At 41.9% G+C, this 26,913-nt stretch overlaps 2 protein-coding genes across 2 annotated transcripts in view; one reads left to right on the forward strand and one right to left on the reverse strand.

Moving 5' to 3' along the window:
- Positions 1 to 121: 121 nt before the first annotated feature.
- Positions 122 to 18,164, forward strand: dstyk (dual serine/threonine and tyrosine protein kinase). The gene is made up of 14 exons (XM_079578178.1): positions 122 to 963; positions 4,114 to 4,523; positions 6,171 to 6,677; positions 6,993 to 7,188; positions 9,042 to 9,280; positions 9,706 to 9,789; positions 9,879 to 10,055; positions 13,392 to 13,521; positions 13,779 to 13,935; positions 14,419 to 14,551; positions 16,611 to 16,724; positions 16,827 to 16,941; positions 17,022 to 17,156; positions 17,677 to 18,164. The coding sequence occupies exons 1-14, from the start codon at positions 765 to 767 to the stop codon at positions 17,856 to 17,858; spliced, it is 2,778 nt and encodes a 925-aa protein (XP_079434304.1). The 5' UTR covers positions 122 to 764; the 3' UTR covers positions 17,859 to 18,164.
- A 1,521-nt stretch (positions 18,165 to 19,685) lies between these two features.
- celsr2 (cadherin, EGF LAG seven-pass G-type receptor 2) overlaps positions 19,686 to 26,913 on the reverse strand; it is a 75,030-nt gene continuing 67,802 nt past the window's right edge. Inside the window, exons 23-34 of the mRNA XM_079578614.1 lie at positions 26,215 to 26,415; positions 25,755 to 25,929; positions 25,428 to 25,540; positions 25,272 to 25,354; positions 24,831 to 24,957; positions 24,566 to 24,676; positions 23,285 to 23,415; positions 23,125 to 23,207; positions 22,891 to 23,055; positions 22,144 to 22,332; positions 21,564 to 21,777; positions 19,686 to 20,745 (exon numbers count right to left, since the gene is read on the reverse strand). Of these exons, the coding sequence (XP_079434740.1) occupies positions 20,739 to 20,745; positions 21,564 to 21,777; positions 22,144 to 22,332; positions 22,891 to 23,055; positions 23,125 to 23,207; positions 23,285 to 23,415; positions 24,566 to 24,676; positions 24,831 to 24,957; positions 25,272 to 25,354; positions 25,428 to 25,540; positions 25,755 to 25,929; positions 26,215 to 26,415 (1,599 nt within the window). The 3' untranslated portion in view covers positions 19,686 to 20,738. The remainder of the gene's footprint in view (positions 20,746 to 21,563; positions 21,778 to 22,143; positions 22,333 to 22,890; positions 23,056 to 23,124; positions 23,208 to 23,284; positions 23,416 to 24,565; positions 24,677 to 24,830; positions 24,958 to 25,271; positions 25,355 to 25,427; positions 25,541 to 25,754; positions 25,930 to 26,214; positions 26,416 to 26,913) is intronic.

The raw sequence follows: 26,913 nt of genomic DNA on the forward strand, positions 1-26,913 counted from the left end.
GAAAGAATTACCTTCCTTCACCCAGCGATGACAGGTCAAACGCCTACATTTCCCAACAGGCACTGCGGCCTCCCAACCCCGCCTGCTTCTCAACTCTGGCTTTTTTTTCTTTTTTTTTTGGCGAAGTTTCTTTTTGCAGTGATTTGATTGCTCGACTTTTTTTTTGACAGAGCTGGTGCAGACGCCTCGAGCCCAGCGCCTTCATAGCTCCTGTCACCGCAGTCTTCACCCAAAACAGACACGGTCGCCTCGACGCTTCCCGAGGGAGGAGGAGAAGGAGGATGTCCGCTGCTGCTTTCGTCTCCACCGCAGCTCTTTAGGAAGAATTCCCCAGCAGGAACAGCAAACAAATAGGAGACTTTACTCGGGCACAAAGCCGCTCTGCGTTTGGAGATACATGGATTTTACACCGTGTCCAAGATTGAAGTAACTCGTGAGGAGAGAGGCTATGTTTGCAATCCGAGGCCACGGCCAGGACGGGCAGGAGATGCCTTCAGGCTAGCGCTGCTAATGTGGATGGCGTTGGCACCCTTGGCACATCCCTAAAATACTTAATCTGCCCCAGACTTGGCAGTCGTTTTCAGTTGTTTATTCTGTGTGGAAGTGGATTGCCAGTCTGCTGCTAGGGTTGTTTATTTCAATGTGTCCGGCAAGTTACTGGCATGAACGGAGTTAGCTAGCTTTGCTTATTAAGCTCAATAACAACAACTGCATAACTTCTGCACACGGTCTGTACTTTTCAAGCTCACATTTCATTTGTCACGATGGATGGAAACCCACCACACCAGAAAAGTAACCCGTTGGCTCGGGAACTGACGAGAATAATAAACAGCTATAACAAACACTCAATTCAACTCAAGATGAACTTGAAGGAGACGAATGCTTTCTTCAGGGAAATAAGACAGAACTACAGCAATGCGTGTGCGTCAACCATCGGCGCGGAATCCGCATCCTTTGAAGCAGGTAAGTCTGCAGCCAGTCTGCACACACCTGATCAACACTGTTCTGCTATTGATCAACACTGTTCTTCCCCTGATCCACACTGTTCTGCTCCTGATCCACACTGTTCTGCTCCTGATCAACACTGTTCTGCTCCTGATCAACACTGTTCTGCTCCTGATCAACACTGTTCTTCCCCTGATCCACACTGTTCTGCTCCTGATCCACACTGTTCTGCTCCTGATCCACACTGTTCTTCTCCTGATCAACACTGTTCTGCTCCTGATCCACACTGTTCTGCCCCTGATCAACACTGTTCTGCTCCTGATCCACACTGTTCTGCTCCTGATCCACACTGTTCTGCTCCTGATCCACACTGTTCTGCTCCTGATCCACACTGTTCTTCCCCTGATCCACACTGTTCTGCTCCTGATCAACACTGTTCTTCCCCTGATCCACACTGTTCTGCTCCTGATCCACACTGTTCTGCTCCTGATCCACACTGTTCTGCTCCTGATCCACACTGTTCTGCTCCTGATCAACACTGTTCTGCTCCTGATCCACACTGTTCTGCCCCTGATCCACACTGTTCTTCCCCTGATCCACACTGTTCTGCTCCTGATCCACACTGTTCTGCTCCTGATCCACACTGTTCTGCTCCTGATCCACACTGTTCTGCCCCTGATCCACACTCTTCTTCCCCTGATCAACACTGTTCTGCCCCTGATCAACACTGTTCTGCCCCTGATCCACACTGTTCTGCTCCTGATCCACACTGTTCTGCTCCTGATCAACACTGTTCTGCCCCTGATCAACACTGTTCTTCCCCTGATCCACACTGTTCTGCTCTTGATCCACACTGTTCTTCCCCTGATCCACACTGTTCTGCTCCTGATCCACACTGTTCTGCTCCTGATCCACACTGTTCTGCTCCTGATCCACACTGTTCTGCCCCTGATCCACACTGTTCTGCTCCTGATCAACACTGTTCTTCCCCTGATCCACACTGTTCTGCTCCTGATCAACACTGTTCTTCCCCTGATCCACACTGTTCTGCTCCTGATCCACACTGTTCTTCCCCTGATCAACACTGTTCTGCTCCTGATCAACACTGTTCTTCCCCTGATCCACACTGTTCTGCTCCTGATCCACACTGTTCTTCCCCTGATCCACACTGTTCTGCTCCTGATCCACACTGTTCTGCTCCTGATCAACACTGTTCTGCTCCTGATCAACGCTGTTCTGCTCCTGATCCACACTGTTCTTCCCCTGATCCACACTGTTCTGCTCCTGATCCACACTGTTCTTCCCCTGATCAACACTGTTCTGCTCCTGATCAACACTGTTCTTCCCCTGATCAACACTGTTCTGCTCCTGATCCACACTCTTCTTCCCCTGATCAACACTGTTCTGCCCCTGATCAACACTGTTCTGCCCCTGATCCACACTGTTCTTCCCCTGATCCACACTGTTCTGCTCCTGATCCACACTGTTCTGCTCCTGATCCACACTGTTCTGCTCCTGATCCACACTGTTCTGCTCCTGATCCACACTGTTCTGCTCCTGATCCACACTGTTCTGCTCCTGATCCACACTGTTCTGCCCCTGATCAACACTGTTCTGCCCCTGATCAACACTGTTCTTCCCCTGATCCACACTGTTCTGCTCTTGATCCACACTGTTCTTCCCCTGATCCACACTGTTCTGCTCCTGATCCACACTGTTCTTCCCCTGATCCACACTGTTCTTCCCCTGATCCACACTGTTCTGCTCTTGATCCACACTGTTCTGCTCCTGATCAACACTGTTCTGCCCCTGATCAACACTGTTCTGCTCCTGATCCACACTGTTCTGCTCCTGATCAACACTGTTCTGCTATTGATCCACACTGTTCTGCTCCTGATCCACACTGTTCTGCTCCTGATCCACACTGTTCTTCCCCTGATCCACACTGTTCTGCTCCTGATCCACACTGTTCTGCTCCTGATCCACACTGTTCTTCCCCTGATCCACACTGTTCTGCTCCTGATCAACACTGTTCTGCTCCTGATCCACATTGTTCTGCTCCTGATCCACATTGTTCTGCTCCTGATCCACATTGTTCTGCTCCTGATCCACATTGTTCTGCTCCTGATCCACATTGTTCTGCTCCTGATCCACACTGTTCTGCCCCTGATCCACACTGTTCTTCCCCTGATCAACACTGTTCTGCTCCTGATCCACACCGTTCTGCTCCTGATCCACACTGTTCTGCTCCTGATCCACACTGTTCTGCTCCTGATCCACACTGTTCTTCCCCTGATCCACACTGTTCTGCTCCTGATCCACACTGTTCTGCCCCTGATCCACACTGTTCTTCCCCTGATCAACACTGTTCTGCTCCTGATCAACACTGTTCTGCTCCTGATCCACACCGTTCTGCTCCTGATCCACACTGTTCTGCTCCTGATCCACACTGTTCTGCTCCTGATCCACACTGTTCTTCCCCTGATCAACACTGTTCTGCTCCTGATCCACACTGTTCTGCTCCTGATCAACACTGTTCTGCTCCTGATCCACACTGTTCTTCTGCAGTATAACCGTGTTCCCCTAACCATGACCAGATTTACCAAACATGACCACAACAGTGTGATTTAATGACATGACTTATATCAGTTTCTATATGATGTGTTGTTTCGCTTACTTTCTGCATACTCAGGACATGACCCCACAAATCAGCATCGTTCCTTGGCTGATATCGATCCGCATGTGTTTCAAATGTCTGGTTTCTGTGCTAGTCTTTGGTGCTGCTCTTCCATGAGTGTAAACAGTCACTGCTGTGTTATTAACAATAAAAGTCTGATCATAACAGAAACATCCAGGTGATTGAAGTAGACCACTGCTGTGCTCTTTGTTATATAAGTGCTTTAGACTGTGACTCAGCATCACTCAGGATTATGCCGAGTGCCCCACTAAACAGGCTGAATTGGTTCCACTGTTTGTACTCCACATCTGAGGACCAAGTCATGAACAGATCCCCAAAGGCAAGGCGTCCCAGTGGTTATCCTCATATTCCTCATGGTGTGACATAACCGCAGCCCTTTTGGTTTTGTTTCATAGACGGTACTATCTAGATATAACCTGATGCTTGCGGGATGTTGATACAATAATATTGTAATCTCCTATATCTTCCAGGTCAGCTCAGCTGCATTTCTTTTCCCAGTCATGAAGAAGAGTTCCTTCGAAACACAGTGGGCGCTGCTCCTTACGTGGTCATCCTCGGACAGGACTGTGCTGCACGTTACCAGCTACTGAATGGCCTCCTGGGGGAGAGGCTGTTACCCCTGGGCCCTGAGGCAGGAGAGGCCTGTGAGGGCGTCCAGGGTACAGTGTGTAAAAGACGGAAACTATGCTTCAGTTATGGGCGACAAACGCGCCTCAGCCTGGCTCTGCCCGGCCAGTATGAGCTGGTGCATCAGCTTACAGCCAACTGTGGGCGCTGGGACACTGTGCCGCGAGAGGACCTGGAGATCCACGAGGAGTGTGAGGACCCTGCTCACAGACTGGCAGAGCTGGAGATCACCCTGCATCACCCACTGCTGCAGGTAGGCTGTAAGGTCGGCGAGACGCCAACTGTATGAAATGCATATTTGGGGGAAAATATAAGGCAAAAGTACAGTGGAGTGGATTTAATTTCCAATGTGATGGAAAATCTTTTACTAGGTCACCTACTGATCCTAAATGGAATTTAAAGTGTTGATTGTGACACATTTTCAGTTTAGCTCGCCAATTCAGCTCAAAGCAGATTATCAATATTTAATTTAGGTGTTTGTCTTTTTCTGTTCAACATTAGTTTCTACCCAGCTCTTTTTGAAAGGGCAATAGCCTCTTGGCCTGAAATATATTCAGTCACTGCAACCTGAAAATTACAATATCTGGTCGGAGTGAATCGATTTTGCATGGTGTGAGGATTGTAATCACTTCTTATCAGGGGTGACACGTGGAGATTTGCTCTTAATCCTTTAGAGCAGGGCCTTCTCGAGCACCACATTGCGCTACAAACTAGGTCTGGTTGTGTCCTGGGGCAGCCCACCCGCCCTGCCCCCTTACGTAATGCCGCTGGTCTGGTGTGATTCACATGACTAGGACTTGGAGAAAAAATCTGAAACCCTTTGCTGTGATGAAATCGTCATGGTTACAACTGTGTCCGGGGACATTGCTATTCTTGTTCTTATTTTTATATTTTATTAAAAAATATATTTTTTCTGCTATTTCTGAGAAAAGTTGTACAATACAATTTGTTTTCCTAAGAGTTGAAAGCAAATTCTGTATATAAACTAACTACATATACAGTGTAATATAGGATTGTTATATCAATGATTTGTTTTTTCAAGGTTTATTGTTCAAATGTCTGTATGAAACACATGTTCAGGAGTGACTGAAGACTCAGAATCTCTCTGCACACTGCGACTGTCACACCTGACTGCCACAATGTTAGAGACCAGCAAATGTAAACCAATGTGCTAATTGACCTTATCCTGGAGTTTTACCAAGAATCCCAACCATAATCACCCTGTAACTCAGGGGACAATAACTGGTGACCTATTCAAACATTTCTGAAATGCTTTCAGGCGACTCAGAAGGTGTGAATTCTGAGTTGAGAGAGCTGTAGCAATAACCACCGACTGCTCTGCTTGTTATCAGACTAGTGTAAATTTAGCAAGGGTCCTCAAAAGTGCTAATTGCTGGCACTGTTATTAGTCTTTACTTTGGATAAGTAGGTCAGGAAACTGTCGCCCGTAACAGGTTTGCACATTAAAAGCCCAATATAGCCTATTGACATGTTTGTGTGTCTATGGTTTGTTCAGTTTGCAAAGTATCAGGCCAGTTCAAACACTGTACTGATTCCCATTGGCTGTGTCTAATGTTTTCAGTCTATCTTTGTCCCAGAGAACTGCTGAGAGGGGCTTGTTACTTGGAGACAGGACTGACTGTCGCCTTTGTGCCACTGGTTTCTGACTGTTGTGGGTCTCAGCCTCTGATTTTTTTATAAAAAGGTTAAATGTGCCTCAGGACCTTTTCCAGGACCACCATAAATGGTTTGGCCTGTGTTTTTATAAAGCAACATGTGATGTTTGTTTGTGTAAAAGTCCTGCAACATCTACGTTATTAATAGCGATGGAGCTGCATCCATTTAGATTCATAGTGTTTTTTTTTACATTTTGTCATGCAACTATCTTTCTCTCTTTTAGGAAGCAAAAGTTATGGTGGTACCATGCTCGAATGTCCAGCCCATTGAAGAGGCCCTGGAGGACTACATTAACGGTGTGATTCCCATCATCCTGTATGCCATTAACCAGGACACACTCAGCACAGAGCAGGTGTGTGAGCTCAGAAAAGTCAAAGAGATGCTTCCTTATCCCGTCTGCTTTGTCCGGATCCCCGAAACCACTACACCCGTGTCCCCTGACCCGGGTCACCGTCCTGAAAAGGACAGGGAGAAAGAGAAGACCATCCTGCACAAACAGTTGCTATCTCTGGGCCTTCTCAGTGGCTCCACTGGAAACTGCTCCTGTGGAGCTCCCAGCCAGACACCTGCTCCAGGAGCCAAGCCCCAGAGCATGCTGGGAGAAGGCTTTGAGCGACTGCACCGGCTCCTTGTGCCTTTTGCTCGACAGGTGCTTCAGAACCAACAGGTGGAGGCAGCCAACATGCTCAACGGGCTACACTGCCGCTGCCTAGATCTCTTCATCAACCAGGTGCGACTGCTGTGTGCGCTATATGACAATCAGCCATATCATTATGAACTTACACAACTTCATACTTGTTGGGATTTATTATGCAGTGAATATATGTATGGTGCTGCCTTTAGCAGCTATAACTCTTATTAGGTTGATGGTTAGTGATCATTGCATGATGTCCAGAATTTAGCAAGCGTGCTCATTGCTCAAAGGATGAAACTGATTAACCGATAGCTGTTACACCTCCAATTACTGTACAAAGTAGTGCTGGTTCTGAAAGAAAGCGGCGACGATTGTGTTAAAATATGTTTGCTGCTTTCTGCCTCTCCACAGGCCTTTGACATGCAGCGAGACCTGCAGATCACACCTCGCAGACTGGAGTACACCCGGGAGAAAGAGGGCGAGCTCTTCACCTCTCTCATGGCCATTGCAAACCGCAAACAGGAGGAGATGAAGGAGATGATTGTGGAGACTCTCGGCAGCATGAAGGAGCAACTTTTAGACGATGCGGCTAACCTTGAATTTAAAGGTACATAAGTTCTTGTTTATGTTTCGTGTAAAGTTAAACAAAACTGAATTTCATAAAGATTGTCATTGGAAAATCGTACTTTAAAATAAGTTATGTTTTGTGATTGTTGATGGTTTGACCTGAACACGTGAGTTGATTTTGATTTATATGTTTGAACCAAAGGTGCAACGGCTGTCGCACCACTTGATACAAATTTGTCTTTTGCTTGACCTTGTTCTACGTACAGTATATTATCCTGTTAAAAAGATCGTTAGTGATTTGTCCATGTAACTGCTCTCCTGATGTAATGACCCACTCTGCCTCTTGAACCACATCACACTCCTCAAAGACACACGTCGGAGTCAGTTTGCAGATTTCATATGACTCAAATTATAACAATGTCAGATAAGGTGAAACTGCCAGCTCCAAAACTATAAACTATATTCTACCATAGTTGTTCGATCTATAAACTGTTGGGAACATAAAGCTGCTCTTTTGAATTAGGCCCTTCCTTGATCTAATGGCTGTTCGTTTTGCTCATTTCAGTCATAACAATCATGTCTGCTGAAAAGATTGGAAGCGTACTCTTTAGTCTCATGTTTCAATTGGATCAAACACAAGTCAGAAAATCTGATTTTCTTCTTCTCATTTGCTTTGCTGGTGCACATTCTTGTCTAAGTTAAAAAAAAGAAAGAAGCGGGCTTTCATTTCAAGGCATTATTGACATAGCTTAGTGAATACCATTTGTTTTCGTAATTTCGTAATGGCTCTTGCGCTCTCCTAGAGTTTGAGATCAACTCAACATTGACTCAACTGTTCAAATGAGACTTTTATGAGCTGATTTCTCTTTTTATTCATGCTGGGGTCACAACAGTCTTAACGCAAAATACAGGGTTTGAAATGTGGGCGTAGGTTTGAGACAATGACATTTTGTCCCACGATTAACTTATGATAAATATATAATTACATAATTTCGTATGGTAAATAGTTGCCTATTTTTTGTATGATATATTAAACTAAATGTTGGCAGATTAGGATTCAGTTTACTCCTTTGTTGCATAATTTGAAAATGCATACAGTGGGAGGAAAAGGTGAGTACGCCGTTTGGAGCTTCTCACATTTCTGTCTGAATTGGTCATAAAATGTGATCTGATCTTTATTAAAATCATAAGAATGAATAAACAGTGGCTGCTTAAACTAACAACACCCAAACATTTACATTTGATCATATTTTCTAATATCTAAAAAAGTCTAAAAATCTGAGAAAAAGTACATATTTATTACCAGTCTGATGCCATCATTTAGTCTGTAAAGTGAGTGGGGGGAAGGGAGGGTGTCTCGTTTTCACATGGTCATCTGCAAACTAGACCCTCCCCCCATGTTAGGATGAGAACCGGATAGGTGGGTTCAGCATAAACACAGGCCATTGTGTTTGGATTCATAAAGAAAAGAGAAACAACAAAATATACTTTTGTTCACTCACTTTGATACAAACCATGAAGCTTCTTCTTCAAGGTCTGGTTGATGTCTATGTCCCACAAGATTTAGAAGCTGCATGATTTGTGATGAGACGTTGGCTTTAAATCAAGAATACATTTTATCTCCTTTGTCTAAATAATATTAAGCTGCCTCTTTTGCTTTTTTGGAAACTTAAAGTGTCAATTGTTTCCATAGTATGCCCTGTAATAAGGCTAGTATCTCTTCTCATAAACTGTAAAATAGGTGGTATTACCTGTGCAAAAGTTCTGTGAACTTCAAACTACTCCTTTTGAGAGTGCAAATTCACTCTTTTTCCTGTCGAAAATATATAATATATAATATATATATTTTATGCTGCTCAAATTAACTAAAGTAAACTAAACTTCTGCCTCCAGACATTATAGACACCACAAACGGAGAGGCTGTTACATCGAAGGAGATCAAGTCGTGTATTCACCAGATCCAAGAGCTGATTGTGCTGCGTCTAAACCAAGCCGTGGCCAACAAGCTCACCAGCTCTGTGGACTACCTGAGGGAGAGCTTCGTGGGCACTTTAGAGCGCTGTCTCAACAGTTTAGAAAAGTCCACCTTTGACTCCTCAGTGCACAACGTCACCTCGAATCACCTCAAACAGGTCAGTAATAACAAGAAAATATTTTGTTGCGTACACTTTGAAGCAATATGCAATCTAGCTATATGACAATAATTGACATATTGCAGATCATAACCTACAATATATGACTATTTTCCATTCTAGTACCAAAACCTTTCTTCAAATACGCAGCCAAATTATTAAGTTCTTTTAAAGTGTACACAAGCATACGCCAATAATCGTACTGAGTGATATTAATACAACATCAACAAATTTGTCTTGACAAAAGCATGGGAGCACAGGGGGAGATAAACCATATTGATATCGGTTTATATTTGTCCTGGTTTCACAAATAAATTGCAGAAAAAGAAGAAGAGAGATAGACGGCTATAGCTGCGTGTTACTATGTTGTCAACAAACCCTTCATTGAGGATTTCCCTGTTAATGATTTGTCTGTTTCGTCACAGTTGCTTAACGCTGCCTATCACGTAGAGGTCACCTTTCACTCCGGCTCCTCAGTAACGCGCTTTGTATGGGAGCAAATCAAACAGGTCTGTGTCGCTCGTATCATAAATCCACTCATTAGCAATTTGTTGGTGGTTAATTCTTTCCTCCTACTGTATATTGTCATGTTTTGTAGATAATTCACAGGATAACCTTTGTAAACCCCCCGGCCATCACTCCAGAGTGGAAGCGTAAAGTAGCCCAGGACGCCATTGAGAGTCTGAGCGCCGCCAAACTCGCCCGAAGCATCTGCTCGCAGTTCAGGACGCGCCTCAACAGTTCACACGAGGCCTTTGCAGCGTCACTGCGTCAGGTAAACAAATAATATTTTATAAGCGCTCCCACTGCATATTTAAAGCAAATCCAATTACTTTGTGTTCTTTTTATAAGCTTGAAACACCACAATCTCTCACAAAATCACAACATCCCATTCCTCAATTGGATATTTGTATATGGCTGCCTAATGTACCACAATGACCGTTGAAGATAATAATAATAATAATACATAATACATAATACATAATACATAATACATAATACATAATAATAATACATAAGTCTTATATAGCGCTTTTCGCAGTTTTTTTAAGTGGGCAGTGAGTCTGAGTTTCTGATGTGGATGGGGAGTGAGTTCCAGAGGGTGGGGGCAGCGATGGCGAAGGCTCGGTGCTTTGATTTGGTAATGGGTTTGAGAAGGTTTAAGTCAGCAGAGCGGAGGCGACGGGATAGGCGGTGGCGTTGTAGGAGGTCTGTGAACTGATAAACGTGTGTGTTTATTCTTAAGACGAACAGAGCTGCGGTGCCTGTTCCCATGAGCCTCTGGACAGCTCTCATTCTGTTGGGAGTTTCTGGAGTTATTTAAGCAGCAGGACAATTGCGTTATTCAGGGAATATCCCTCTGTAAATTACAGTAACATTTTGAATTCAATTTTGAGTTTTGAGCTTTTTGTTCAGTTTGAACACACATTTCCTCAGAGACTCTTTCACTGTGTTTTTAATCCAGTGAATGCTTTTGGTACATGAAAATGTTCTTTTTGAATCTGCTTTTCGATCGAACTTTTGTTATATATTATATATATTATTATATTATTATATATATATATTCTGTTACAAGAACAGGCTGCCTTGTTACCAGTAGGAGGTACATTCATTTTCCGGGCCTTAGTTTAAAACGCCTTTTGTTAGGCCTGTTATGAAGATGTATTTTGTTTTTCAGTGAACTAATGACTAATTAGTCATTTTGAGCATTCTTTTGTCTGGAGACATTAGGTTTGATGTGTGAACGATTGTTAAGATTACATAATTGTCAGTTGAAGAAGTTAACTGCGGCTCAGGTATAAGTCATGGCTGAGTTGCCTAATAACCGATAATGCTCGAGTCTGGCATATTTTACGCCTATAATACAAATTATTTTTGCAAAATATTATTATTTTGTTTCATAAAAAAAAAAAAAGGGCACTAAAATGTCTGTAATAAAACTTCCAAGTCAGTATAATTCGAATGAATAGGAGACATCTGCCCCCTTGTTTCTCCACAATCACTTTAATTTTCTTTTAAATCTATAAAATATCTTTATTTATACAGTATATTATCTATATCTAGAATCAGAAAGGTTCTCAGAAAGCCCGAAGTTTCCTTATGTGGTACTTGGTGTGAAATGTTTCTTCATCTGCCCGTTCAACCTCTCATATTGTCCCTCATTGCCTTCTTCAACATGTATGTGCGACTGTGGCCCTGACCAATCCATTTGAGTCGGACTGCATTGATGACAATTCTCACATGACAAAGCGTGTGGCTCACATCACTCTCTGCATTTCCATGGTCATCCTCTCTGTTAATAATGTTACATACATTATATGCTCCTAACCATTGTCAGTCTGAAGCTGATCAAGTCGCTCTTTGTGTCCAAATGAACTTGGCACTTTTACGAGCCAGTACATTTATAACAATAAACTCAGTCAGTGTTGCGATATTGCCGGGAATGGTATGTGCCATGTCTTGAAACAATCAGCAAAACTTCCCCCTAAATTAACCAAGACCGGTTCACAGAAAGACGTGGCTGAAGCTGATGATGGCGTTTAAACCAAAGCAAGTTAAAGTCGGTTAAAGATGAATTTCTGCCTCTACAGGTATTAGTGGGATCCGGCTCGGGGGACCAATGTTCGGGATTGTAGGATTGTATTATGATTATCTGGGATTCTTTATCCACTCAACACTTTTAATGTGTAACAAGTTTAATGTGTCTTCGACATGTTTTAAAGGTCTGGTATAGAGCTCCACAGTCCCATCCACTCCCGGTCACAAAAAATCCTATGTATTTTTAGTGTTGACTTTTCCAAAAAGTCAATTATGAAGAGTTTAACATCACGCCGCCGGATAATCAGCTATGTGCTAACTACCGACACTTTCCCGCGTATTTTACAAGAAAGAAACAAACAATACTTGAAAATACCATGAAACTGCTTATATAAATTAGCAGTTTATAACGTTTTAGACAAATTTTCAATTTTACCTTGTATGTTTCATGTCCGTGAGTTAGCACATAGCTGTATTTTTTTTTTCGAAAAGTCAACGCTAAAATACATGGGATTTTTTGTGTCTGACCCCGACACGTCACTGGGAATGGGCGGGACTGTGGAGCTCTATAGACAGTGATACAGGCGGCATCGCGTCATAGAAGGGGGCGTGGCCTCGCTGAGGGGGAAAACAGAATCTTTTGGGAAACACAATTTTTCACTCTGTAGCCCTTTTTCTGGGGAAATAGAACGTTATTTATTACATATAAATTAAGTGAAGTCTAAATCAGGTCCATATGGATATTTTGTCACAGCAGATTGTTCAGTAGAAGAGAAAAAAAAACAGCAGTCGTAGCTAGCGTTAGCATTAGCACAATGCTAAAATGAAGCATCATGTTAGCATTCTCCATTTTTTATGTATTTATCGGCTATTGACCCCCATTTGTTAAAGTAGTTTTTGAATAATAAGAGAAAGTTTAGATTTTTCTCCAAATTGTTTAACCCAAACATGACCGTATATGGGCGATTCCAGAGATGCCGCCTGTATCTATCTGAAAAATAACAAGTTATTACGAGTAACTAGCTGTTACAGACACAACTGTTCACCTAAAATCACATTTTATTAGCTTAGCATAGATGGCAAGAAATGGAGCCAGAAAAACTAATAACTAACTTAAGATCATTTGAAATTATACTAGAAACATTAATTAGCTGCTGTCAACTATATCATATTAACTCACCTCTGACACAGACATTTGCAACTGCCCAACTGTATCTGACTGCTGCTCCGTTACCTAGCAACCATAAACTCCTCCCACCTGGTCTACTGTAATAGACAATTTCTAACAGGTTTTACAAGTAGGTTAGATTATAAAGCTATAGAAATGAGAAATGAGAACATGTTCACAAATGCTAAAGCTTGTGAAGATGTATTTAGTCAAGGTTCATTATCCAACCACTAAACCACTGCAGCTAATCCGTCTCTTCTCCTTTATTCTCTCCATGGTCCCTTCAGACTGTGTCATATCCCATGTTTTGCTTCATCTCCCCTTTTGTATAATTTATGCTCGTTGTTCATAAGATGTCACGTTACTTGCTAAACACTTGAATCTGATGGTGGCTTGTGTTGGCAGCTGGAGGAGGGCCACACTGGTCGTTTGGAGCGCACCGAGGACCTATGGCTGCGTGTGAGGAAGGACCACGCCCCTCGCCTCGCCCGCCTGTCCCTGGAGAGCCGCTCCCTCAGAGACGTCCTGCTGCACGGTGAGTCACGCGCTCCAAAACAAGAGTTGGACCAAACACTGAAATGTTTAGAATTACAGAACTGCATTATAGTCTCAATAAGTAATCATGAAGTGGCAACCAATATTTTTTCCCCCATTGCATTTACATTTAGTAAAGAAATGAAAGACACTGTAGACTACACACATCCAGAATCAGTGCAAAAATACAGTTTCTTTGAGTTGTTGTTTCCAGCTGGATAAGATTGCCCTACTTCTATTATTATATCTTCCTCCCAGGTAAGCCAAAGTTGGGGCGAGAGTTGGGTCGTGGCCAGTACGGAGTGGTGTACTTGTGCGACAGCTGGGGCGGACACTACCCCTGTGCACTGAAGTCAGTGGTGCCCCCTGATGACAAGCACTGGAACGACCTGGCCTTGGAGTTTCACTACACGAGGTACGATCCAGCCCTTCTGAGAACTAGCGCTGTTTTGGAGATGCTCGGGGGAAATGCCAGGGCGATATTAAGGGCATTTGTCTAGCGTTGCTTATCCAACGTGGCAACTGCTTTGTAAATGGGAATGGCTGCACCTATTTAAGACGAACTCGCTGTGACAGCTCAGGCCCGGAGGCTTTTCACATGCGAGTATTGCATTCGGCCACAATAATCAGTGTTTCCCGTTATGTCAGAAAACTACGCTGGCTCTAGAGTCTGATTGATAATTACAGTGCCAATAACATTAGCACTGATGTCAATCTGGGATCACTCCAGCTCCAATCATTAGGGGAGAAGATGCAAGTTTTGTTTTTGATTTGATTCTTGTTCTCGTGTGAAATTTTACGAAATCATGGGCCACTAGTGTCACCATAGCCTCAATATAAATGAGTGTCATATACAGTTGTGTGACTTGGAGCTAATAATAATGATCCTCGTTCCTAGGACTCTTCCCAAACATGAGCGTCTTGTGGACCTCCATGGTTCGGTGATCGATCATACATACGCTGGAGGCTCCAGTATCGCGGTGCTGCTCATCATGGAGAGGCTGCACAGAGACCTGTACACCGGACTCAAGGTAACAAAGTCATAAAATCTATGACTATTGCAATGTATTATGTCCACTATCTGTATAACAATGCAATGATGAGCTTAAACTTCATTTTAACACTTACAGTGCCTCTCGAAAGTATTCATACACTTTGAACTTTTGCACATTTTGTCATGTTTACAACCCTAAACATAAAGATTTTATTTTGATTTTTTTTACTGAACGTTCACACACAAGTAACAGACAACTGTGAAGTGAAAACGAAATGATATATGATTCTGTTATTTTTCAAAAAATAGAAAAGTGAAAAGTGGGGCTTGCATAAGTATTCATACAGCATGAATGAATACTTAGTGGAACCCCCTTTTGCTGCAATAACAGCAGAAAGTCTTTTGGGGTCTGACTACAAGATTTGCACATGTAGAGACTGACATTTTAGCCCATTCCTCTTTACAAAACAACTCAAGCTCTGTCACATTAGAAGGAGAGCGTTTGTGAAAAGCAATTTTCAGATTATTCCACAGATTTTCAATAGGATTTAGGTCAGGACTTTGACTGGGCCATTCTAACACATTAATATGTTTTTATTGAACCATTCCATTGTAGATTTATCTTTGTGTTTAGGGTCATTGACCTGCTGGAAGGTGAATCTCCGCCCCAGCCTCAGTTCTCTTGTGACTCCAGCAGGTTTTCCTCCAAAATGTCTCTGTATTTGGCTCCATCCATCATCACAACTATTCTTACAATCTCCCCAGTCCCCGCTGAGGAAAAGCAGCCCCACAGCATGATGCTCCCCCCGTATATTTGACACTGGGGATGGTGCACTCAGGACGATGAGCAGTGTCAGATTTGCTCCATACAAAACGTTTTGCATTTGGGCCAAAAAGCACCTTCTTCTTCTTCTGTGTCCTCCATATGACTTCTAGCAAACTTCAAACAGGATTTCTTATGGCCTCCTTTCAATAATGGCTTTCTTCTTCCACTCGTCCATGAAGGCCAGTTTTGTGTAGAGTATGACTTATAGTTGTCCCATGTACAGATTCCCCCAGCTCAGCGGCAGGACTTCACAGTTCCTCCAGAGTTATCTTGGGGCACTTGGTTGCATTTCTCACCAGTGCTCTCTTTGTTCAGTTTGTTAGTTTACGTGAACAGCCGTGTCTTTGTAAGTCTGCAGTGGTGCTTTACTCTTTCCATTTCTGAATGATGGATTGAACAGTGCTCCGGGAGATGTTTAAATCTTGGGAAATCTTTGTATAACTTAACGCTGCTTTAAACTTCTCCACAGCTTTATCCCTGACCTCTCTGGTGAGCTCCTTTCATGATGTTGTTTAGTGACCAATACACTCCGACCACAGCTCTGAGGGCCTAAAAGAACAGCTGAAATTATACTGAGAGTAGATTACACACAGGTGGCCTCTATTTAACCGTTAGGCCAAGGTGTGAACATTCTGGAGTCATGAGGAATGTTATAAAGGCAATTTAATGCACTCAGAAAATGCTGTATGAATACTTATGCACGCCCCACTTTTCACTTTTCTATTTTTTGAAAAATAACAGAATCATGTATCATTTTGCTTTCACTTCACAGTTGTCTGTTACTTGTTTATGAACGTTCAGTAAAAAAATCAAAATCAAATCTTTATGTTTAGGGTCGTAAACATGACAAAATGTGCAAAAGCTCAAGGTGTATGAATACTTACGAGAGGCACTGTATTTCTACATTCACATTTAAAGCATCTGTTAACCCTCCGATGTCATACTGTTTGTGTATAATTGAAGTCCAATTCTAAATTTAGTTTCCTTTGTATTGCTAAATATCAACACATCAGTTCTCTCGATGGTGTTTCCAGAGAGAAATGATGAATGGATGAAAAATTGATAAGAATCAAGCTGCAAGATGTCCTCAGTAATGAAGAACAAAATGGAGACTAAACAAAGTGGCAAAGATTTTAATCTGTGGGATTGTTTCATTACTTTTTTATCCAGATATATGCTCTCATAGATACTTATCTAATTTTTATACTAATATGAGGCCTGTTAAAACACAGGATTGAAATAGTACAACCTAATTGTGTTTTTCTGTCAGGGGGGTTTGTCGCTGAAGGAGAGGCTGCTGATTGCTCTCGACGTTGTGGAGGGCATCCGCTTTTTGCACGGCCAGGGTCTACTACACAGAGACATCAAGCTAAAAAATGTTCTGGTGAGTCCATGGGGGATTTAGGGTTTGATCGACGGTGTGCTATCTACTGTAAAGCCCACTGAAGAAGAGTGTATGTCATTTTTTATTCGTTTTCATTTGCAGTTGGACAAGCAAAATCGAGCAAAGATCACTGACCTGGGCTTTTGCAAACCGGAAGCCATGATGTCTGGCAGTATTGTTGGGACACCCATCCACATGGCACCTGAGCTATTCACAGGTGCTTAAAATGTCACCTATTGTCCTTGTATACACCAGCAACCTGAAAGCTAAGATTTCTTTTGCCCTTTTGCTTGACAGGAAAGTATGATAACTCCGTTGACGTCTATGCTTTTGGGATCCTGTTTTGGTATTTGTGCACTGGTTCAGTAAAACTTCCAGAGGCTTTTGAGAAATGCTCCAGTAAAGACCAGCTGTGGACCAATGTTAAGAGAGGTAAATATTACTACTCAATGAAATCTTTTCTTATAGCTATTACAGTATATTGATTATTATTTTTTAACCTCTTAACCCTCACCTGAACCAAGCACGATTTCTCCAGTTTGACTTTACCTAAATCTAAAAGCTTCTTAAACAAAAGCATCAAAATAGCGACGCAAACAAGGATGATAATACAACAATAGAAGTGGCAAAAAAGAGCTGCAAAAGAGCAACAAAAACGTGGCAGGAAAACAACAATAAAGTGTAAAAAAAAGGGATGAATAAAGTAACAAAAACACAACAAAAGTAAAACTATGAAAACCAGAAAAGAAAGAAACGAAAACGAGCTTAAAAATGCTTCGAAAATGTGACATAAACGCCGCGATAATGCAACAAAAGTCACAATCAGTTCAACTTGTTCTTATTCCAATCACTTTTTGTTGCAAACAGTTTAATACAGTTTTAGAAAAGTGCTTCATATTTTGTTGCATTTTTCTGGAGGGATAGTAGTAGATATATCGTTTCCGTCCTCCAGGCTCCCGACCCGAGCGCCTGCCCACTTTCGACGAGGAGTGCTGGCAGCTGATGGAGGCGTGCTGGAACGGCGACCCGTCCCAGAGGCCACTGCTGGGCATCGTGGAGCCCAGCCTGCAAAGCATCATGGTCCGTATGTGCGGGCCTGAGCGCAAGGGCAGCAGCCTCGAGGACTCAAACTGAACTCACTCCATACCGAGGCGTGTTTTTGTTGTATTTATGAAGCCGTGTGGAAACAACAGGTGATTTAATTGACTCCTTCACTTTCACCATTGTGCGATTTATTTATGAGGAGCAGAACCATTTTGTGTAGATTTGTGTTTTATCGGATTGTGGATATGTATACTGCCCCCTACAGTTAGCTTTCCTTTGTAGCTGCTGTGCTAATGGCTACTCTTTTGTTGTATGTTACTAGATGCAATTTGTTTTAAAAGCAGTCCATTCCCAGTATTATGGAAAAAAAAAGTATATAAAAGATTGATTTTAGATTGTATTTAAGATGAACATTTCTGCATCTATTCAAACACATCTTTTTAATAAAATGCTCTGTTACACCATGTGGTTACTTACTCTTTACTTACAAGCTGAGATGATGGCTATGCTGTGGGACATATGAAGACAAAGCATGATGTAATCACTCTATTGTGTTAACTTGCCACCGTCACTTCCTGGTGACCGTACATTTCATCCACTAAATAAGAAAAAAATAAGAATAAAATACAAGCATTTTACAATGGCCGTTTTTATTGCTATAAAAACAAACCCAAACACTCAGCTTTCCTCTCCTCAGGCATGAAGTTTGGCGGGAGCCGGACATCACCATCTTGTCTCTATGATCTTTGACAACGGGCACCAAAACATTAGGTTTAAACACATTGGGTCCTCATCAGCAAAAATGAATTATTGTTGTACAGCTAATCATTAGGGGCATGTGTGGCATTTGGAGCTGGTTTGCTTGTGTTTTGAGTTTTACTACAGTGTAGTTGTCTAATAGCCTAATATAGTAACATATAACCTGCAACGTTCCGCAGTATGGCTTTTAAACTACTGGTCAAGATGGATCCCAACATCAGTCAGCTGTGAACCACCTTTGAGCATCGGAGCCATCTAGTGATTGTTTTGACAAACTACATTGCTTTGGTAGAGTTGCGGATTGAACAGAGGGGAGAATGGGGTAAATTGAGCCACTTTTTGCTTTGGTGGTTGTGTAAAAACTGTAAACCATAGATACAAAATTTTACTATTTGCAGACATTATGGGATGTTTTCTTGATGTTTGCATCTTCAAAAATCGTCTGGAAAATATGGTTTTAAAGATGTTGGTCTTCAAAAAATGTCTTTACCCCAGGAGTGGGTAAGTAGAACCACCATATTTAAAGGAACAGGCCATCGTTTATCCATACTGAGATATGTTCTTACCTGGGTTTAGATAAGTTGATGCGTACCTGTCTGGTCTCTGGTCTGGTGAAGTTAGAAGCGACCACGCTCTTCCATGGGCACAAAGACCAGACAGGTACGTATCAACTCATCTAAGCTCAGGTAAGAACATATCTCAGTGTGGAAAAACGGTGGCCTGTTCATTTAAAGGTGAAATTGACACTAAACATGATAAAGTCTTATTTGTTGCTTTGTTTATATATACTAAAAATATATATCTTTTTTATTTTATTTTCATTTGCACCATCTGCAGATTATGACATTTTGTCTTTGAAAAAAAAAATATATATTGTATTTTTTTTCTTTCATTATTTGCTTGTCTCTACTAGACCCAGAACCACCAATAAACAAATGCAAAAACTACTGAATTGTACATAAAAATGTTTCCCTAACTCCAATAACAGTCGATTGTCTCCTCTCTTCACTCGCTTTTACCCTGAGCTGTCCTGACAAATAAAGCCAAAAAATAAGCCCAAAAAAAAAGATGTATTTTGTGGTGAAATTCATCCTTTTTTATACCCTATTTAAACATTTCAAAAAGTTACCAAAAAAAAAAGTGTCACGCTGAAATTATATAAAACGGTTTAATCAGTAAAAAATGGTTGTAAAAGACAGACATCTGTGGAAACATGGCATTGTAAGGACATTGTAGTTCACTTCCAGTTTACAATGGTCAACATGGCATCCGTATATACAATAAAAGCAATGGTACAAAGTGAGATTGGTCTTTAAACATGATCTGCATGAGTTACCGACGTATAGAGATTTTTTTTACTGAATAGATTCATTTAAAGATATGTCCTTTTTCCATTTACAGGCCGCTTTGTACAGTTAAACAATAGTCTTACAGCACATTTACATACAATTCATTATTTTTACAAAGACAAAAACTTCACAGCTAATCTATAAAACACAGCTGGTAGTTCTCTGAATGCGTCCATCGCTCGGGAACCGGCGACGTATATTAAATGCCTTTAGAAATGCAGTTTCAAAAAAGGCATTAAAAGTCTCTCCAAACAGACAGAAAAGTGGTTCTTCAGCTTTTGCCTTGGGAAGCGTCCTTCATTCGGAGAAATAGCTTATTCTCAAGAAGATCCTTTTTCTTTTTTTTCACTCAAAAGTCCACGAATCGACTTGTAACTAGTAAACGTCAGTCAACCCAAGAGCAACAGTTGTGTGCCTTTTTATTTGTAGACATCTCTGTGACCTCTTCTCTGACCTGGCACTGTAACACAAGGTAACACTTCAAGAAAATGAGGTTCCCTGAATGCTTTACTAATGGGCCCACTAGCATGACCTATATTTAGTCCTAAAAAAGAAAACAATGTAACAAAAATTTAGAAAGAAAAAAAATGAAATCACCTGCCTGCAAGTGTATACAGGCAGTTAATAACAAAAAGTGCATTGCTTCAAGTATGTAAACAATAAATCTTTTAAAGGGACCATGTGGGACAGTGCAGCGACTCCTGAGGTTTTGGCACATCACTTTCTCTCCGTTCACAATGCGACGCGCAGTAAACTCACATCGAGCCTCCTGGAGAAACGATGAGGACGAGCGACTCCTTTTTGCCTGGTCCCATTGGGTTTTTTTGGGGGGGGAGAAGTTCGTCGTGTGGAAAGGGAGGCGCTATGACCTGCAAAGACACACCCCTTCCGTAAGCGCGGTCACATGGAGGTGTCGCGATGGCTGCTGGGAACACACGGAGGATGAAGGGTGAGGACGGCGGGTGGAGGTGATTTGGAGGCAAACGGAAAAGACAACAGAAATGTGGACATGGTGAGTTTATGAGGAGCTTGTGAAGCTTAAACAAAGACAGTGAGTGATGATGAATGGCAGATGCTAAAATAATGTGGTCCTGATTTGTGTTAAACAGGAGAAAAAAGACTTAAGAGTTAAAATTAAAGAATAAAAATCTATGTTTTTTGGGAAGGGAGAAAAGGGCAGAGAGAGTTTAGATTAGATCAGAGATAAATGGTATTTTTTTATTGTCTATTTTTCCTTAGTAGTTCCCAACTCTAAAAACATTGGAACATATTACATGTATTCAGTGTTTTTTTAAAAAGTATTTCAAATTGGACCTACGACTGAAGTTACATCAGATTTGCTTGGATTTTCTGTTTTGAGGTCACTTAGGCAACTTAAAGCATGTGCCACTTTCAGTAATGTAATTAAGGTCTTGGGAGCAGCACATTAATTAATTTAGAATTAAATCCGTGGGTCACAAGTAAAGATGAATTGGATCCATTATCACAACAATTACAACAAATCAAGAAAGAAAATCCCACAGCAAGAGCTAAAAACTGTTAGAATGTGCGTGTGGTTCTTGGTTGCTGCTTCTGTATGTCACACATTTAATACAATGACCATGAGACGGACTAAACAAGATGCCCACGTTAACGACAAACAAACAAACGACGAACAGCTCCACACACGGTGATCTGAGGCACTCACTCTGATCCTGAGGAGTCCCCATCCACCGTCCCAGCCTTGATGCTCAGGACCACCCCATTAAGCTGGTCCTGAAGGGTGGGTTTGGCTGGGCCGGGCTGCCCTTCACTGGACGACGAGCCGCGGGAGGACAGCATAGTCTCCACCAAATCGCTCTTTATGCGGTTCCCTCCATTTCTCTCCACGATCGGAGACAGCTGCTTCTTCTTGAGGATGCCTGGAGGAGGCAACAGCAGTCAAAGCACGAGTTAGTGGACCGGCTTTCCCAGAGTTTTATTCATAAGGAGTAAATATGGAATATGGAACAAACAACCACTGTTTTGAGGATGAGTATGAACAGTATCGGCTAACACTTTTTTGGGGAATTTGGGGACTTTGGTTTACTAAAGTGCTATCCATCCAATTATATTATGACATCTCCTCAAGCTTCATATTCGTAGATGTAGGTTGGATCTAATTCTCCCCCTTGCAGATAAATGAATCCTCTACTTCATATTAAGGTTTACTATATTTTTTCCCATCCATTAAAGCAATTAGCAACAGCAATTGCAATAGCCAAATATAATCAAAAGAATACACTTACCTCTGTGTGGGTGCGTGCTGAGGTGGGACAGTCCCGGTATCTGCACTGAAGTGGACTCCGGTGTTCGTGCCTCAGGTATCATCCTCAGATTTGACTCTGAATTGGAGTCTGTCCTTATTCTGTCTTTGAGTTCGCTGTCGCTGCCGGAGCCAGGGTAGTCAGGCCAGTACGTTTTCATTACACCATTATCTGTAAATAAAATAATAAAACACATCATGAATAAAAGGTGCATAAAAAAAGACCAGAAAGTCAAACAGATTTTTGATTAGTATCAAATCACAGGAGCATTCCCCGTTGAGAGAAGGCTGAAATATTTAAATAAATAAGGATCACTTGCTTTCGGACAATGGATCTTCTAAATGCAGACTGTAGACTAGACGCTGACTGGGGGTGCTCTGTGAAATCTTGAGCTTTATATTTGGCTGTACAGCAGTGGTCCCTCCCTAAGCATTACCTCCTAAAGACAGACTCCTGTGGGTGGCGGTGGGTGTGGGGGCCGCACATGCTGAGGTTTTGATTACGTTTCTGCGGTGTAGAGTTTCCCCCGTGCTCTTTAACACTGGTGTTTAAGTGGGACCATCAATATATTCCGGAGCTGGACAGTGTTTAACTCACGTCTCAATCAACCCCCTTTTTCTCTAAGTGCGGCTGTGAAAGTCTTGGCTCACCGTTGTTTGTGCGCAACCTAATGTCTCTAACACTACAAACCCAAGTGGAGAAATGTACTGTATATATTTTTTTTCTTGCCTGGTCCTGGGGGTCTCTTGGCACCATTTGATGCCAGATTTTCCCAGCATTCTTCAGGAGGGAGCGGCCCCTCTTCGTCCTCGCTGTCAGAGGAGTGGGTTGAGGCGTAGGATTCACTGTGATCGTCCTCCAAAGACAAGTCGCTATCCGAATCGCTGTCATGGTCTAAACACAGACGAGAGAGTTATGGTTGACGAGTTCTAATGAAGTATCATTTAATTTAAACAAATTTACCATCTTGATCTTTATTCTCGGGGAAGTGTGCCATGTGGTCGTTCAAAGCGATTTGAGCTTGGCTGTTGCTCAAACCATCGTCCCTGAAAGTAATGGACACAGACATTTATTTACACAGATCTGTTTGAACTGTGACTATAGTTCACTGAATGTAATTTACCTGAGGACAAATGGTACATAGCTGTGTTGGCTCTTGCCGCTCTGCATGGTGCCGTTCAGAGAGATACTGGAGTCTGCAAAGGGGATGTGGTACAACTTGCCGTCCTTGTAGTTTGAGTTGCATTTGTAAATCTGTGAATACAACAGAAAACATGATGAGTTATTGTTGACCAATAACTTTATGTTGCTGTAACAAAACACAATGTGGCCTTATTTTTATTCTACTAATTTAAGAAAAATTAAAAACGTAATAATCCTCATCTATTTTGGTGGGCAGAAGGTGATATAAGTTATTTACAAAGGTTTTTTTTACCATGGTAAGATATGTGGAGAAAGCATGGACAATGAGACCGAAAGCCTTGTATCCTGATTCTTGATTCCAATGAAGTGCTTGTCTTACATTGAATTGTCTAACATTGTTATATGTATAAGAATACATTTGCTGAGACTGGCTTGTAGAGCAGCTTGTGCTAAGTAGAGAACGCAGTCAAAAAAAGCAAAATAAACACGTAGGCTGGTCCATTTTCAATAAAGGACTTTTATTTTTGCTACATGACTCGAGTGCCTCGGACTACAAGCCAGTCTCAGCAAATTTATTCTTATAAAGCTCAGCCCAGTCTTCGAAGAGCACCAGTCTACCATCTCACTCTTTCCCAGACCATTGACGCACTCGCCTTCTTCTATTTTCATTGTTATATGTATCTTCCTCATTATGTACTCATTGTACATTAGATTTTTTTTTTTTTAACTTACTATTGAAATATTTGCACATTTCCTGTCTATTTTGCACACCCTGAGTGATCTTATTGAGACCCGAATGTAACAAGTGAATTTGTGAGATCAATAAAGGATTATCTTATATTCATAGTGTCAAACAGTATAAGCCCATGTGGGCAGGGGGCAAGTGTGGATTTTCTAAGAAAGTCAGATTTGTTTGTTTGCAGACTTTCCGCTGCATTTGACCCATCTCTTGACCCTGGTTCAGGGTCACAACTGTCTCTTGGAAGAATAGCCATTTTGTGCATGTTTAGAGTTGATGGACTTCAGACTCCACATAAAAAGGCTTTGATGCAAAGGGAGTCAAACCTTGGACCTACTGCTTTAAGGCAATTGTTAACCACTGAGCTAAGCATTGTTAATCATAGTTGTTGAGTTGATGTTCCATGTAAAGCAACCTAAGGAATTATGTGGTTCATTGTATAGTGAATAAGGATAACAGTGATCAAATGTGGAGGCAGCTCTGCAGATGAAGTCTGAATGCTGTGTTTTAGGTGACACTCACAGAGCCTTTCGATTTGATCATGTGATCAGGACGCTTGCGGCTGCAGCAGTACTTCATGGCTGTCCTCGCCTCTTTGTTGAGCACAATGCGGAAGAAGAAGATAAATGGACCCTGTGTTAAAAACGTAAAAAAGTGGTTACGGAAAGTGTCCATCTGAAACAAACTGTGGGTTCAGAAAGTATGTGCATCCTTCATGTGCACTGACTAAATAAATAGATACAGATGGTAGCAATAGTTTTTGGGCAGTCTGTTCGGTTGCCATCACCTGTAAACAGTTGAATCCCGCAAAAAGATAATGGAAGATGATGAAGTCGCTGTTGACGGACAGCAGCGCCAGGAAACATGTGACCAAAACCAGGAAGAGCACTCCACCTGCCGTCTTCAAACCCGCTCTACAAGAGAGGAGGCAGACACGATGTTCAGAGAAATGTTCAGGATGCTATCAATGAAATCAACTTTGTTCAGATGGAGATGATAAAGATGATGCTAAAATCATCAGCTTTGGCATTTACATCACTGTAAAAATCCTCCGTTGCATTTAAGGAAACCATCAAAATGAATGCAACTTAGGGGTACTCTATGAAAGAATGTGTGACTGGATGAAGATGAGACTGAATACTTTTTAGGAAAAAACTAACACCAGGAATAGACTCTTAATAACTGAATTGTTAAATTGCTGATACTTGATCAAACTTGGGACACTCACATTCGAGGCGCTTTCTTTTCCACGCTGTGGTGTTTGTGTGAGCAAGAAGCTTTTGAGGACAGAATGTAGAGAAATATGTTCATCTGAAACAAAAACAAAAGATAAATGAACATCAAGAACATACTGCAAAGTAACTATCAGTTTCCGGAGACTGACCGACACGGCCATGGCGATTGGTCCAGCGAAGCTCCAAATCAGAGTATCGTACATCGACAACCAGCAATAGTCTGGGTTCCCATAGCCTTCAGGATCCAAACCAACAGCCAGGCCTGCAACACAACGTCCATTACAACCAGGACCAACTTTATTTTTTCTCCTTTATTATCTTACTACACATTTTAATTTATTCATTTTCTGTCTCCAGATCTAGGAGGCATAAAAGTCAACTGGCCAAAGCTGCTGAGTTCCCAAGTGCTCATGTCGAATCCAGGTCACAATTCTGCAGCTTGTGTAACTTGACATTTTGAATTTACAAGGTCAAACCTGTGATGAAGGCCGGCACGCCCCATCCGATCAGATAGTAAAACCGCATCGGCCCATAGTTGATGTCTCGGACTTCGCTGATCATGCGGTAGACGTGAAGACCCTCAAGGAAGAGCCAGGAGAAGGCGCAGAGATAGAAGAAGTGCAACAGTATGGCAATGACCGTGCACAAAAACTACAAGAAAAGACAAATGAAAAAGGATGACTACAATAATGACATCTAATGTATTGCTTGTTTGGCACAGTTTATTTGTGGTTGTAAATGTAGCTAACACAATTACTATTTATTGCTTGTTAGTGCATTGCTCTGGTTTAACTGTTCATTTAATAGAAACTTGCGGAGCTACATGGAGAAAAATTCCCCCTCTCGCACTCTCAAAGTATGTGGTATGTCAGATGTAAAATAAATTTGCAAACCCCTAAACTATGGAAATGTAAATCAAACTGTTCCTCTCATTACCGGGTTGTCGGCCTGATTGATGCCCAGAATGAAGACGAGCTCCGAGAGGAGGAGTGCGAAGGTGCCGTTGTTGATGATGCTGGTCTTGTTGCTCTGCATGGCCCTCAGACACAGGAGAAAGACGGAGGTGAGGAGCAGGAAACCCAGGGTCACCCCTACAGCGCTCCACGTCAGCACTTTGACCGGCAGGATCTCTCCGTTCTGAAACAAACATCAAACAAAACATGGGATGGGGTGACGGCTGATTGTGAAAGCAGCATTGTTTTGGGGGAATGTAGTGATTTAAATCTTTATTGGAGAGGCAATGTAATTTGTTGTGTTTCAGACAAGACGTTATCATCCATTAAGTTTATGGCTTTCATTGTGTCTTTTAATTTTTATAGTGTGAATTCTTTTGTTTTTCAATGTGTTTTCTCCTTTTAGAGATACATAGAAAATATAAAACAATTGGGGGAAAAAGTTCAATATTTGTGTAGCTCTCAGCAGGTCAGAAGTTATCCAAGTTTTTAAAGGAGTACTAAGTAACCACTGCAGGTGTCCTAGCTTTTTTATAACTCTATTAATTGTCCATGAGAGTAAATGCTATTGACAGAGAGGCGAAGGGAGAGAGGGACATTGTACATCCAATTACACAATGGAGATCATTTTTCACTTGGCTCTAAATCATTTTTCACTTGGCTCTAAATACTGTTTAAGTGG

Source organism: Gobius niger (assembly GCF_951799975.1).
Source record: "Gobius niger genome assembly, chromosome: 20".
Classification (NCBI taxonomy): Eukaryota; Metazoa; Chordata; class Actinopteri; order Gobiiformes; family Gobiidae; genus Gobius; species Gobius niger.